General features: G+C 36.3%; 1 protein-coding gene across 3 annotated transcripts; it reads right to left on the reverse strand.

The window, feature by feature from the left end:
- Positions 1 to 735: 735 nt before the first annotated feature.
- LOC122313323 lies at positions 736 to 11,584 on the reverse strand. Of its 3 annotated transcripts, none has more exons than XM_043128207.1 (16): positions 11,056 to 11,584; positions 8,990 to 9,040; positions 8,675 to 8,902; positions 7,985 to 8,083; positions 7,832 to 7,887; positions 7,550 to 7,661; positions 7,268 to 7,447; positions 6,630 to 6,884; positions 4,262 to 4,477; positions 3,953 to 4,156; positions 3,741 to 3,866; positions 3,329 to 3,625; positions 3,122 to 3,220; positions 2,487 to 3,013; positions 2,335 to 2,389; positions 736 to 1,034 (listed from the first exon to the last, which is right to left on the reverse strand). In XM_043128207.1, exons 1-15 carry the CDS (start codon positions 11,188 to 11,190, stop codon positions 2,356 to 2,358), a joined length of 2,619 nt encoding a protein of 872 aa, XP_042984141.1. In that variant the 5' UTR covers positions 11,191 to 11,584; the 3' UTR covers positions 736 to 1,034; positions 2,335 to 2,355. The 3 variants fall into 3 exon arrangements, with proteins under 3 accessions (XP_042984141.1, XP_042984140.1, XP_042984139.1); XM_043128206.1 differs by having other exon boundaries at positions 8,675 to 8,905; XM_043128205.1 differs by having other exon boundaries at positions 8,675 to 8,911.
- Between the last annotated feature and the right edge of the window lie 1,792 nt (positions 11,585 to 13,376).

The following is a 13,376-nucleotide window of genomic DNA, read 5'->3' on the forward strand; positions in this document are numbered from 1 at the left end:
TTTTTGTCTCCATTTGTTTTTGTCTTAATAGCTTCCACTCTTCCTGAAGTTGAACAGGGGAAGGGCCAAAAAAAAAAAGCCCTTTTACATAAATAAAAATTATTGTAAACCAACTGGGACACCAAATCACAGTAAAGGCAAAAAGCTGGTCCGTCTTCAACTTAGAATCGGTTGTTCCTCCAATCCATTCCTTGGAAGGGGAAAGAATGTTGGAGCCAATGTCCTAACGCGGTCATTTGCTTGGATGCCCATTAGCGCTTTTATGGATTAATACCTTGAAAGATGCCTCGGTAAGAAACAGAATTTATGTTGGCTACTTCAAAAATTGCTTATACCAAAACGCCTCCAGGAACAAAGCTGGCTTGGGCAGCCAAAACACAGCATAACTGCAAAGAATCTGATCCAGGTCTAGGTCTATTTCCATCTGGTAGAAGCCTCAAAACTAACTGTTCCCGGCTCCATGGCAATGGCACATTGTGATCCCGGTGATCCCAGTTATCAATCACTGGGATACACACGTGCTGCTGGAATCTTCGGCGGAAGCACAAACACAGATTTGCGAGCACAAAATTCCGATATGAAGGCGAAGCTCTTTGCACATAAACGGGCCCTGGAAATCTTATCGTGAGACTAATTTTATTGTGAGACTATTGACACTGAAAATCTTGAACCGGTTAGCTAAAAGCATAATTTGTTTTGGCAACTGCATTCTTCAAAGTGCAGGGAAGCTGAGCATTGAGTATAAACTATGTGATGCACAGACGCAATTGTGTGCATGAATATCATTGCCAGAGGCAGAGAGTTGAGTTTTGGGTAAGCTAAACACTCACAAAGTATATTGTAATTCCGACAAAGCAAAGAAACGGAAAAAAGAAATCAAAGCAAACCAAAGAAACAATAACAATTTCAATCAGACTTCTATAAGATAATCTCACTGAAAATTCAATCAGCAAGAATATTCTCTTGCAAACATCTCGATCTTCAAACTCGTGCATATTACTGGTCAAGATATTATCCACATGATTCCACGTCTCCTGTGAACAACAAAAGATACTTGATAATTTTTTTGTCAAGCACAAAAGCTACATGATCAATTACTACAGCAAGAACAATTTTATGAGTACAAGCAAAACATGGCAAAACATGTTGCAGTTACTCAAATCTGCCTCTCACAAAATAATAAATTGCATTACACAGATTGGTTTTCATTTAGGCTTCTCAAAGCATCCAGCCAATTATCGTTATCGCACATGTAATCAGCAATAAAATACTTGAATAAACCCAGAACAGTTGCAAAATTAAATCCAGAAATCTCCTAAGGCAAGTAATATTACATTTGCTGCCCCTACTCCATACTCATAATTAGAAATGAGTATGGCTGCATCATAATTAGAAATGAGAATAGCACTTTACTCTTATTGTACAATCTCATGACAGGAAAGCACATTTTCAACGCATATAACTGGACAAGCACCAAAATTAATGTAGAGATGTCAAGAGTGTATAGATTAAAGTAGGAAAGACCACAAATGCCTGTGCATACTTAAAAGTAGGGTTGGGGAATCTGTAAAACCTTGCACTTAAATAAATGCTATATTCCACTATTCCCTACAAAATGATGAAGGGTGCAATTTGAGTCGGTTAACTAAAAATATCAATGGAATCATATACTTGCCAAATATTGGCAGAAGAAAATCTTTTCGGATGCCACCAACAAAGCATATGGACCTCAAAGACACTAATCCCATAACTGTTCATTATTCAACATGTTAATGATATACTGCACCTTTTTATTTATTGATGGCAAGGTATCCTAGAGACCATGCAAATGCAACATGTCTTTAACCCAATCAAACCCCGGACTCATGTAACGCATCCTCATCACACGAATCAGGTAAATCATCAGCTATTCACCAATAAGATATGACCCCTATAACTTGTTAGCACCCAAGGGTTTGAACCTTAGACCTAGAGGGAGCACACCACCAAGACAAGGCCCATACTTGTTGAGCCAACCCCTAGGGAGGTTTTTTATTTTCAAACCTTACATGCCCGAAAAAGGGGTAGTAAAATAATTGATAGCCTAATAATTTCAGAAATGAGGTATTCCATTCTCGTGACCTCCAAGGAGCCCAAAGATGTAACCACAATATTCCTCCGCCATAAGTGAAGATTCATTAATAAAATTACAGGGTACCGTCCTCTTTGCTAAAAAAAAGATATTCAATTGCACCTTAATCTGGTTCTCAACATCACAATAATTAGCAGAAGTGCAAACATAAAATCAAAACTAACTATCTGAGGAGAATTTACTGCAAACACACAGTTACTTACCAAGAATAAAAAGCAGACTTGCTATCTTCTGGAAGAAAATACGGCACCAGTCATCCTGTGACGGTAAGACAGAAGAATTAGTTTGAAAAACTTAAGTATAAACCAAGAAATTAAACTAAAGCAGCAGCCAGTTAAAAGGCTTTTAGCCATACCTGCCCTGCTGTTTTCCAACAAAATTCAGGTTAGCTCTCCCATTAGCTGGACCCGCTCTCTGGGTACCATTCAAACTTGATCTATTACTAACATTTGCTCCATTCCCAACTGTCACAAATGTAGACTGTACAGCCCTATTTTCAGGGCCATTCATTTCCTGAGGATCTTTAGGTTTGCTCAAAATTTGCATATTCAACAGACCTCTAGAAAGACCAAAACCAACACCATTTGATTGTTGATTCTGCGTCAAAGTGAGCTGTGATGGTTCATCAGTTGAATTTGGAGAGATGCTTGCATACTCCTTGAAAGCTGTCTTGTCAGTTTTTAAATTTTTGTACTCCATGGATGGAACTTTTCTCAGTCGGTGAGGTTGTGCCACTGGAGTGACAGCCATTGAAGGCAAAATTGAGGAGTAAGGAGACGATGCTGCAGCTGCTGCAGCAACCTTGGCAACAGCTGCTTCAGCTGCTATCATTTCTTGTGCTCCTTCTCGAAGCTGAATGTAGTCGCCTTCAATCATAAATAGCTGATATTGCATTTCAAGGTTCTCAGATCACATTACACACCTATATATCAATTAAAAGAAGATGATATATACATGTATTTGTGCATTCTGAAATTCCAATAAACTTACCTCAGGGTGACCAAACACAAAGTCATCAAGCTTTCCATATTTTTTCTTGTAATCATGCCAGTGTAAAGGTGCAAGCATCTTGCCCAACCTATTTGGTAGCTGTAAACAAGACAAACGCCAAATTTCTTCAACTCAACCAATTTTAACAAACAAAAAAATAGCACACTTGCTATAATGGCCAAATATTTTATGGGTAACCGCACTAACCGTCGAACTGATTCGAACTTGACCACCAGCAGGAATTGTACGAACTATGCAAGCCAACAGTGATCTTTCATCAAGAAGAGCAGGCTCGGAAGCCTTTCCAGCTGTCAGTATATTTGACTGCCCAGTTGAGACAAATGATTCGGGTAAAGCTGCACTGGCACTGTTTACTGTGGTTTCACTGAGATTAACAGAATGGATTGAATTATCAGATACTGATGGGTTGGTGACAGAACTTGGTCCTTCTGCTGTTGATTGGCCTTCTAGTCCATGATTAGTCGAAGTCAGTAAATTCTGCTCCTGTGCAGTTCAAGTGCAAGAGAAGCTTAATCACTGCCCTACTTACCTGCTGCTCTAAAGAGTAACCAGGCTGACTGCATAATTATGTAAGTGCTGGGACTAAATTACAACAAACCTTGTTTTCACTGTTTTGGTCTAGAGAATCCAATCTTACAGCATCATGGGATTGGGAAGAAATTTGATGCAGGCTCTGCTCAGGTTTGGGAGCAGCAACATAACCTCCATCACTGGACTCAAGAGCCTGAAAAAAGAGCTTTGGTGAGTCCATTCAGTACTGAATACAAAACTAAATGATTATCAGAAAGGAAACAACTTCATTCACAAGACCTGTGCTTCCCCAGAAGATGACAAGACTTCAGAATCAGGATTTGGCCCATGGCCGATATGAACATCCAGATAGTCTTGACGAAGAGCTTGTCCATTAACAGGCATTTCATAGGAGTAGTTTGCATCTGATCTCACCATACTCTGGTCAGTTTGGGATGGTGGAAGTTCATTATGTGTAGCTATCTGCAAACCCTCTGATACAGCCTGAAAAAAAACACAAACAAGTTCATATGACATTGACAGGAACTGTTGGTTCATAGAACATTGACACCCAACAATAACAGACGTAATGTTTTTATTTGTCAGGACCTGTTGGTTCTGCCATTGTTGCAGGGAACCCATTGCTGGTATTGAGTGGAACTGTCCAACATGAGATGAAGGAACATGCAATGGCAAAGAATGGGGAACCCCCTGTTGATGCATGACATATGACGGATGCAAAGCAGTCACTTGTCCAGGTTGAAGGTAGGTCGGCATTCCAAGCAGACTTGGAGGTGCAAGTGGAACACTGGAAATGTACTCCGCCTAAAAATGAACACGAGAATATCAAATGCTATGTACACATATTTGAAATTGCTCGTTTCACTTCTTATCTAATAATAAAATATCATTCCAAAATGGAGATCCCACAATAGTTTTCCAATGACCAATACTAAAAAAATAGATGCACTTGCCCGCATGAGTTCACCAGATTTGCATAAAGTCCGCCAAAATCAACACGGGTTACACAATTAATATAAGGCCGTGCCACTTTGGAAGTCAACTGTTGATGCCAACTGATGACTGGAACACATTGATGATATTAATTGTTTCCAACCATTTCTAAGAAAAAGTTACTTTCCATTCTTCCAAGTAGAGAGCCTCGGATTTGACACATTATTAATAATTGTCAAAATAATTCATCCCAGATCCAGTATAAGAACAAAAAATCACAAAACCGGTGAAGGAGCTTCTTGTGTAAACAATAACATGTTTTAAATCCTCAATCCACTTAACGATAGCGAAGTGCAAATCTTGGACCACTTAACCAGGTGAGGCTTAGACTCGTCACCAATTTCTCCCCACAAGGCCCTTGAAGTTTCTGTAAATGTTGGGTTGCTCCCACAGGCATAGAGAATAAAGGCAAGTAATATGAAGGCAGGCTGGAAAGAGTACCCTTAGGCTACGTTTGGGTAATGAGGTGATCTGAGATGATCTTTGAATAGAAGTGAAAAAGTGGTGAAAAAGTAATGATAAAATAATGAATAGTCAGATTGCTCCACTACCAAAACACAGCCTTAATCTGTGCAACACTCACTTTGGACAAATAAAGCGGTTCCATCCTGCAAGATGTCATTCCACTTTTCAATAACATTATCCCGAATGGGTTTTGCCTTAAAAGATGCCCCTAATGGAAGGCCCAAACTTCATAAGTGATGAGACCCACAGCCAAGAATATGTGCCAACCCGCCAATGTTATCCACTACCCCAACCAGTGTTCAAATTGATTTCCAATCTTGAAACAACCTCAAAACATAAAAAACCTCAAAATATAAAAATAAGCTTCTCAAACCATGGATATGCTCCTGGCTGGACTTGCAAAACACAAATGTATCATCAACGAACAAGAGATCAAACAAAGCAAACTCTTCATTATTTCTAGTCCCCACAGAAGAACCTGATTAAAGACATCTGTTTTCAGAAGCTAACAATATTCTACTCAATGCCTCTACTACAAAAAGTAACCTACATCAAGGATCCCATGTCACAATTCCTTACAGTTTCTAAGAATTCTGCGCAGGTACCATTTATCAACACTAGAAATTGCACCAAAGAAACATATTAAGCTATCCGCCCACAGCGTCTCTCCCAAAAGTGACATCTCCTTAATAAATACAACAAAACTATTGGGCCTACAACAACAGGGGTGGAGGTCCTATAGCTTTTTCTCCCAAAAGCTATAGGCCCAGGGCCACCAAAAAAAAATATTCTAGAAGTTTTGCTCAAATTTCAAAATTTGATCTCGAGCGTGAAAAAATGAATTTTTTCTAAAAATATAGAAATTTTGCCGCCAAAAAACTCATCATGTTTTAGATTCTGTTAAATGGAGATATTATATTGTAATAGTTTTAGTCGACCCCCTCCCTCCCCCATAAAAAAAAAAAAAATTAAAAATAAATAAATAAACACAAACCTAGCTTCATGCGAGAGTAATACAATAAAAGCATTCAAGTAGACATAGATTATAAAATAAAAAAAATGTCAAAGATGGATAATTGTGCTAAATCAAACGGGATACAAAAGATTATTGCTTTGTTATTATTCTGTGTGGGATTTATGCCTGTCATTATTGGGATGTTGGGGAATTATTTCCATATAAAAGACTTTATTTTTTGAAATTCCCGCTTGACTGGATCTTCACTCGGCAATCTTAATCATTCTCTTCCATGGAATTCTTATAACTTTTTTTCATAACTTTGTTTTCTTTTTCTTTTCTATATCTATTGTACCACTAACCATTTTTTATATTTTAAGAAGCTTTTACCAAGTATCAAATAAGGGAAGGTCATCCACTCCACATGTCAAATATCAATGGTTCTGCCCATGGGACTTCCTACCATGGCTTATGCAGAATATGATATATTCAAAAAGCTCCACTTTTTATATCAATTAACGGCTATAAAAGAAGTACAATTACCTGGGTTGAAGGATTGCCAGATGAAGCACTGCCTGAATTCCCACTAGAAAGGACGCCAGAATTTCCTCCCGATGTACCACCTCCATCTGCATCTAGTTCGTTTCCATTGCCCTGACCAAACTGAGACACATCCTTCGAATTTTTTTGGGACAAACCAGACTCATCACCGTAAGTTCCACTCCTTTCTCGTGCATCAGTCAGCTCAAGTTGGAGCTGTTGTATTGTATGCAGATGAATTCTTTCCATCTCTGCAAACTAACACCAAAAACCCAAAGACCAACAATAATCAAAATATGATCTATCCTCTATGCTTAACACAGAAATTAAAAACTCAAAATCATCAAAACACAGATATAAAACCACATTGTATTGCTTATAGCGCAGCTTGTATTATTCAACTCCACAAACCTCAAGTATTGCCCAAAATATACTGATAATTAACAAAAAGTCAAATGGGCAATCACAGATTCATTTAAGTCAATAAGAAAAAGCATAAAATACATACTTATGCCCACATGTATATTTACATACAAGACCTGTCCTTGACAATCTAAAGACGTTACATTTTAAACTGTTCCAAATACACCCAAAGTTCAGAAAATCCAAAAGGTGCAAAATAGAATCCAAAGCAAGCTAACCTGTCTTTGACAACCGAGCCACAGCTGGTTATATTGTTCAGTACGTTCACGCAGTTCAGCTTGTAATGAATGGGTTGTAGTTGACTGCAAGACATCCATCTCCTGAACATGAGCAATCCAGGCTTGGGTTTCTCTCAATTGTTCATCTTTATAAATAAGGGTTTCTTGAGCAACCCTATGCTGTATGATAGGATCATTATCAGGCAATGAACTTCCTAATTGCATAAGATCTTGATTTTCAATTATCACTTCAATGGAATAACCCAAGTAAAATGAACAAACCTGGTCTTGCAACTCAAAAATCTGCCTCTCTTTTTCTTGAAAATGCTCTTGAAGGTCATGAATCTGTTTAATATGTTGGGCTCTTTCAGCCTCAGAGTGATCACGCTCTCTTCTACAAAAAGAAGCAAGGCATCAGAATTTGTTCAAAATGTCCAGATGACTTTCAAAATGGTGTGAAGTGGTACAGAGTTGCAAGATATCGAGACAGCCATTTAAACCATACTAAAGGCTTGAAGAAAAGGGGCTAGAGCATAAATATGGATGCTACACATAAATTCACACCTGAATGATGCTAGTTCTTTATCTTGTTCTCTGAAGCGGTCCTCTTGAGCCCACGCCTGCCCAGTCAATTTAAAGGAAGTAATTAAGAATTTATATAATACCTTACCCAAAGGAAGAAAGAACATATAAAAAACAATCAAGCACTCAACAAACCACTTCATTATCCAATTTAATTGCATGAAGCTCCCTATCTTTCTCTTCCATCTTCCTTTCCAACTCATGTATGGTCTTTTCCCTTTCACGCAGTTGCTCCTGCCCAAATAACCCAAATTTAGAACAGCGTGAGGATGGCCAATAGTAGCCTATTCATAAATCTGCTCCTAGAGATCAATGCCTGATTCAACATGTAATTTCAACAAAAAAAAATACGTTTCTTTGAAGCTCGAAATACTCCCCATATGGCTCTGCCCACAATCTGTTCATTCCTATCTTCTTATATAACTATATTGATGAATTTATGAATTGCTTAACATTATTTTCTACAACTACTTTTTTTTTTTTTTTTTAAGTAAGAAACTTCATTGAAATGAATGAAACTAGGTGGAGCCCATGTAGACAGGAAGTATACAAGATGAGACACCTAATTACATTCTAGAAAGCTGGAAAAAAAAAAAAAATTCATGAACATTCTCTCCCTTTACTACAATAGCAGAAAACCACAGAAAAAGAGAAGATACAAAAAAATTCCAGATATCCCCCACAGCTCTTTCCCTATTGTTAAAACATCTGTCATTTCTTTTCTACAACTGCTTATAACAAGAAAAGCTCCTTTTATCAAGCGGTGCTCCAAAAACACTTCTATTATAAACCTATTATGATATAAATTGAACTACAACATCAAACCTGAAGCTTGGCAGCAGAAATAGCATGCTCTTTCATCTGAGCATCAAAGTTGCTTTGCATTCCCATCATCTCAGATCTTGCAACTATTTGAGCTCTAAGTTCAATCTCCGCCCGTTGCAATTCCTCTCTTTGCCTAGCAAAATTATGAAGTCTATGCAGCAAAAGTTCATCATCTAAGCTACCGTTCACTGTGATTGAACAGAAGTCAACATCAAGTGGCTCTCGTCCCTGCTGCACCTTGATAGAACACCAAAACATCTTCATTTAAAATAACTCCTTATCATTAAAGGTATTTCCACTAATCAGAATCATTACCTCATATATAGTTCTCTCATCTGTCTGTGCCAATTTCGATTGTTCCAACTCCTAGGCATCAGAAAAATGCCTCATTAATAAACAAAATTTCAAATACAAAACTAGCTAAAAGAATAAATAAATAAAAACCAAATCTCAAACCTTCATGTCAAAATGCAATCCCTACAGTTCAATTTGACTACTAGATGGTGTAGGAACTGGGACAAGATAGATAGATTTCACATCTCTGACTATTTCATTATTTTTTACCCAGGTAAACTGAAGGGATATGTTTTCTTTATCTGTTTGTCCATTTTCCAAGATTATATAGATATAGGCAAACACATTGTTGTTTTATTTCCCAAGAATTTATTTTAAAAGGACTCGAGTCAACTAAATGAAAATCCAAAAATTTTTCTTTTAAGCTCGGTGACCGAGGTGCCTCCTAAATGACAAAGAAAACACAAAGTTCCCCATTTTTTTTCTTTTCCTACGTTACCTCAAGACCATTTTCCTAAGACTCTACTCTTCCTTTTTCCCATTAATAAACAAAATTACAGATACAAAACTAGCTATAAGAATAAATAAATAAAAACCAAATCTCAAACCTTCATGTCAAAATACAATCCCTACAGTTCAATTTGACTACTAGATGGTGTAGGAACTGGGACAAGATAGATAGATTTCACATCTCTGACTATTTCATTATTTTTTACCCAGGTAAACTGAAGGGATATGTTTTCTTTATCTGTTTGTCCATTTTCCAAGATTATATAGATATAGGCAAACACATTGTTGTTTTATTTCCCAAGAATTTATTTTAAAAGGACTCGAGTCAACTAAATGAAAATCCAAAAATTTTTCTTTTAACCTCGGTGACCGAGGTGCCTCCTAAATGACAAAGAAAACACAAAGTTCCCCATTTTTTTCTTTTTCCTACGTTACCTCAAGACCATTTTCCTAAGACTCTACTCTTCCTTTTTCCCATGTTCCCCGAAGTTTTAATAATTATAGTCCAGAATAGAACTTTTCCAATTAATGCACCATCTAACAACGATATTCCATTAGATAAAAGAAAACATGTATTTTAATTAGATGAAACCAAACTACTAGATCCCTGAAGCTTTCAAGCTTTCACCTAACAAAAGTCTTATATAATGAGTAACAATAAAATCATGAGATAAAATGACAATTATATGTATTATACGTATTATATATATATATATGAGGAACCCAAAGACCTTACAAATCCAACATGTCTTCTACCCAATTAAATCTCAGACCCATCTAATGCACCCAAATCACTCAAATCAGGTAAGTCTTATCTTTTCACTGATGGGGCGTGGCCCTAGAAATTATTTGCACCCAAGAGTTTGAACCTTAGACCTAGGGACCATACCTCAAACACTAAAGACTCTTACCACTTGAGCCCAACTAACATTATAATAAAAATCAAGCACAGAAACGTTACGCTGCTCATGCTGAAGCAGAAAAACTAATAGTAAAAGCTGAAACCCAGAAATTTTTCTCTTTCGTCTCTTTGCCCCATTCCCTCCTCCACCAAACCAATATTTCCATTACAGCGGAATTGTGATAGAGATTTTTTTTTAGTTAAGAAAAATTTTATTACCAAGCATACGCACAGCCCAAGTAGGAAGTATACAAAGGAAATACCTACTACACACTGGAAAGCAGGAAACTAAGATAGAAATAGATCAGTACACTAGAATTTTTTTTTATAGAGATATTTTAACTAGCACGCACAATGTTTTTTCGCTATTAACCCACACAAAATCATCGAACTTCCCATGTTTGGCAGCAAAGAAAACCACTGGAAGTAAATTTAGCATGTAGAGAAACACGGGTAGCTAACAATAAATAAATAAAAAGAACCCATAAACCCTCAATGGAGCTGCTGAGAGAATTGATTTGTTTCTAGTATCGCAAGCAAAGGTGTCAGGTCCTCTAAGCCATAATCATAACGACTAACGACTAAATTCGAATTTAAGTTTCTTTTTCCTTTTCCCAAAATTTCTCAGAAACCAAACAAGCCCCAATGCCACAATCTTCTTTAACGAGAGCAGTACCTCATCCCCAGCGTTGCGATGTTCCGAAACGGCGCTCCACTCTTTGCGGGATGAAGGAGACGACGATGGTGGCTGCAGCGAGAGAGAACCACCATGCGTGGTAGCGGAGGCGGCGACCAAGGCCGGGACCTCCATTGAAATCAAAAGTTCCGACACCGCCCCAACTCGCTCTCCCTCTCTCACTCTCTCTCTCTCTTTCTCCCACTACTTTCTCTGTCGCGCACTCAGAGAGAAATTCCTAGGTTTTGACAGGAACCAAAAAAAAACCCTAGAATTTGAGAACTTAACGATGGAGGAGATGAAGCAATAGTAAAATGGAACTGAAATCGAAACTACAGAGAGGGTGGTGCAGATTTTGGGTGGCAGAGATTGGGAGGGTTTTGGGAATGGAGGATTTGAAAGGGGTGGGAGTGTAATTAGCGAAGAGTGCGACGACAGAGAGGTGATTGGGTGTGAAAACTTTCCACCCGACGGAGGCTCCCGCCATATACAGGCAAACTTCGTATCTAAGTCTCACGCATTTTGCACCCACTAATCACACTATTATCTAGTTACGAGAAGTTAAACATATTTGTCAATGAGTTTTGCTTACGTATAACTATAGTCGCATATTAATCTCTGTATCAATATTAATTTATTTATATTTAAAATTTAAATTAACATTATTTTTAATAAAATCTACTTTTTAACCAATCACATCACATTAGTACACAAATTAATACATAATTATGCTTGCAACTATATTTTTTCTTTGTCAATTTAAGGTTGTGCAAAATATAGCTAGAGTCAAACGGTGAATTTTTTTTTTTTTTTTACCGTGGCTTCCTTTGTTTTTACAATATTTCTTAATTTATCTTATCTCATTTTATTTAATTATTATGATTTTTTTAAATTTTTACATAAAATTAAAAAAATCAATTTTTTTAAATTTTAAAATAAATATAATATTAAAAAATATATTATAATAATATTTTATTTTATTTTTAACTTTTATCTTAACTCAACTCATCTCATTTTATCTCGTATGTGAAAAGAAGTGAGGCTAACACCACTTATGACTTTCCAACATCATTAATTAATAACATGTAATAGAATATATAATTATTTTATATGGTAATAATATATAACTAAATATACTAGCACTAAGGATGGTGACCATTAATAAATAATCATCATGTACTATTATTTACTTATAATGTATATAGTAGTCTAGTAGGTGTACTAAGTAGATTAATATTAGATGTATGCTATGTAATTTATATTAAAAGTATACTATTATTTTATGCATAGTTATATCATAATCAAAGATTACAAATTTTAAAAGTTAAAACATATATTTATAAAATTCAATAATATTTCTAAGTTCTCAATCCAATTATTAAAAAGAATAATCGCTCATCTTCATCAAAAAAAGAAGAGTAGGGATTTGATTTCGGACCTCGAGAAAAGGCAATTAAAAAAATTAAGAAAATAGTTTTTAGATATGAGAGTTAGAGTAAAAATTATCAAAAAGTCAGGATTAATTTTAGTCAGTACACTGAAAATCGGCCGATATTGATCGAAACACACTGAAATAACTAGTATTTGATCAGTACAAAATATCTACCTTTCTCGTGTCGGTTACTATTTCATCACGATAAATACTGGCCAGTACAGCACGGTATTCAAAACCTTGATCATGATATTTAATTGTTTATACTATAACTAATTTATAGTTCCACAACATGTTCCAGTTACGGCATATACTCATAAACTATTAACTGGATTCGTACATTTGTCATTATCTAATTTCAAGTATCATGGATTCTATCATTATAGCTTATAAGCCTAATACTATATTCATATTATAATCGTGATATAACTATTAACTTAATATTTTACTCGTATTGATACTAGGATATATATATATATATATATATCATATAGTACATTTATGTCTATATATTATTTCATGGTATAAAAATATTATCGTTAGATAAAAAAAAACAAAAGAGAACGAACAAAGCCATTATCATTTAAGATTCAACCGTTACAAAATAATCCTATTGGAAAGAGTAATTCTACTCTTAAGCCGGTCTGATCACATACACCACACACTGATGATGTGGCAGATCCGGTCTTTTAAAAAACTGGTCTAGCCTAAGTTGAGTTGTGCTTTCCCTCCTCCCCTCTCCTTCTTCCATTCTTCTAGAGATTTTCTTCTCCCTTTGTCGAAGATCATGTTCCCTCAGCGCTAACCCCTCCCTCTGCTGAATCCGTCTCCCCCTTCCCAAAACCGAATCCCTCTATCCCGTTGATACCCCTCATGAAAAGTCCTAAGA

Source organism: Carya illinoinensis, chromosome 6 (assembly GCF_018687715.1).
Source record: "Carya illinoinensis cultivar Pawnee chromosome 6, C.illinoinensisPawnee_v1, whole genome shotgun sequence".
NCBI classification, from domain to species: domain Eukaryota; kingdom Viridiplantae; phylum Streptophyta; class Magnoliopsida; order Fagales; family Juglandaceae; genus Carya; species Carya illinoinensis.

Coding starts and splice junctions, on each gene's coding strand:
- LOC122313323 (XM_043128205.1), bottom strand. CDS start 11,190: ATGGAGGTCCCGGCCTTGGTCGCCGCCTCCGCTACCACGCATGGTGGT. Junction 7,888..7,984: donor TTAAATTGGATAATGAAGTG/GTTTGTTGAGTG, acceptor TTGACTGGGCAG/GCGTGGGCTCAAGAGGACCG. Junction 7,448..7,549: donor TTTTTGAGTTGCAAGACCAG/GTTTGTTCATTT, acceptor CCTATCATACAG/CATAGGGTTGCTCAAGAAAC.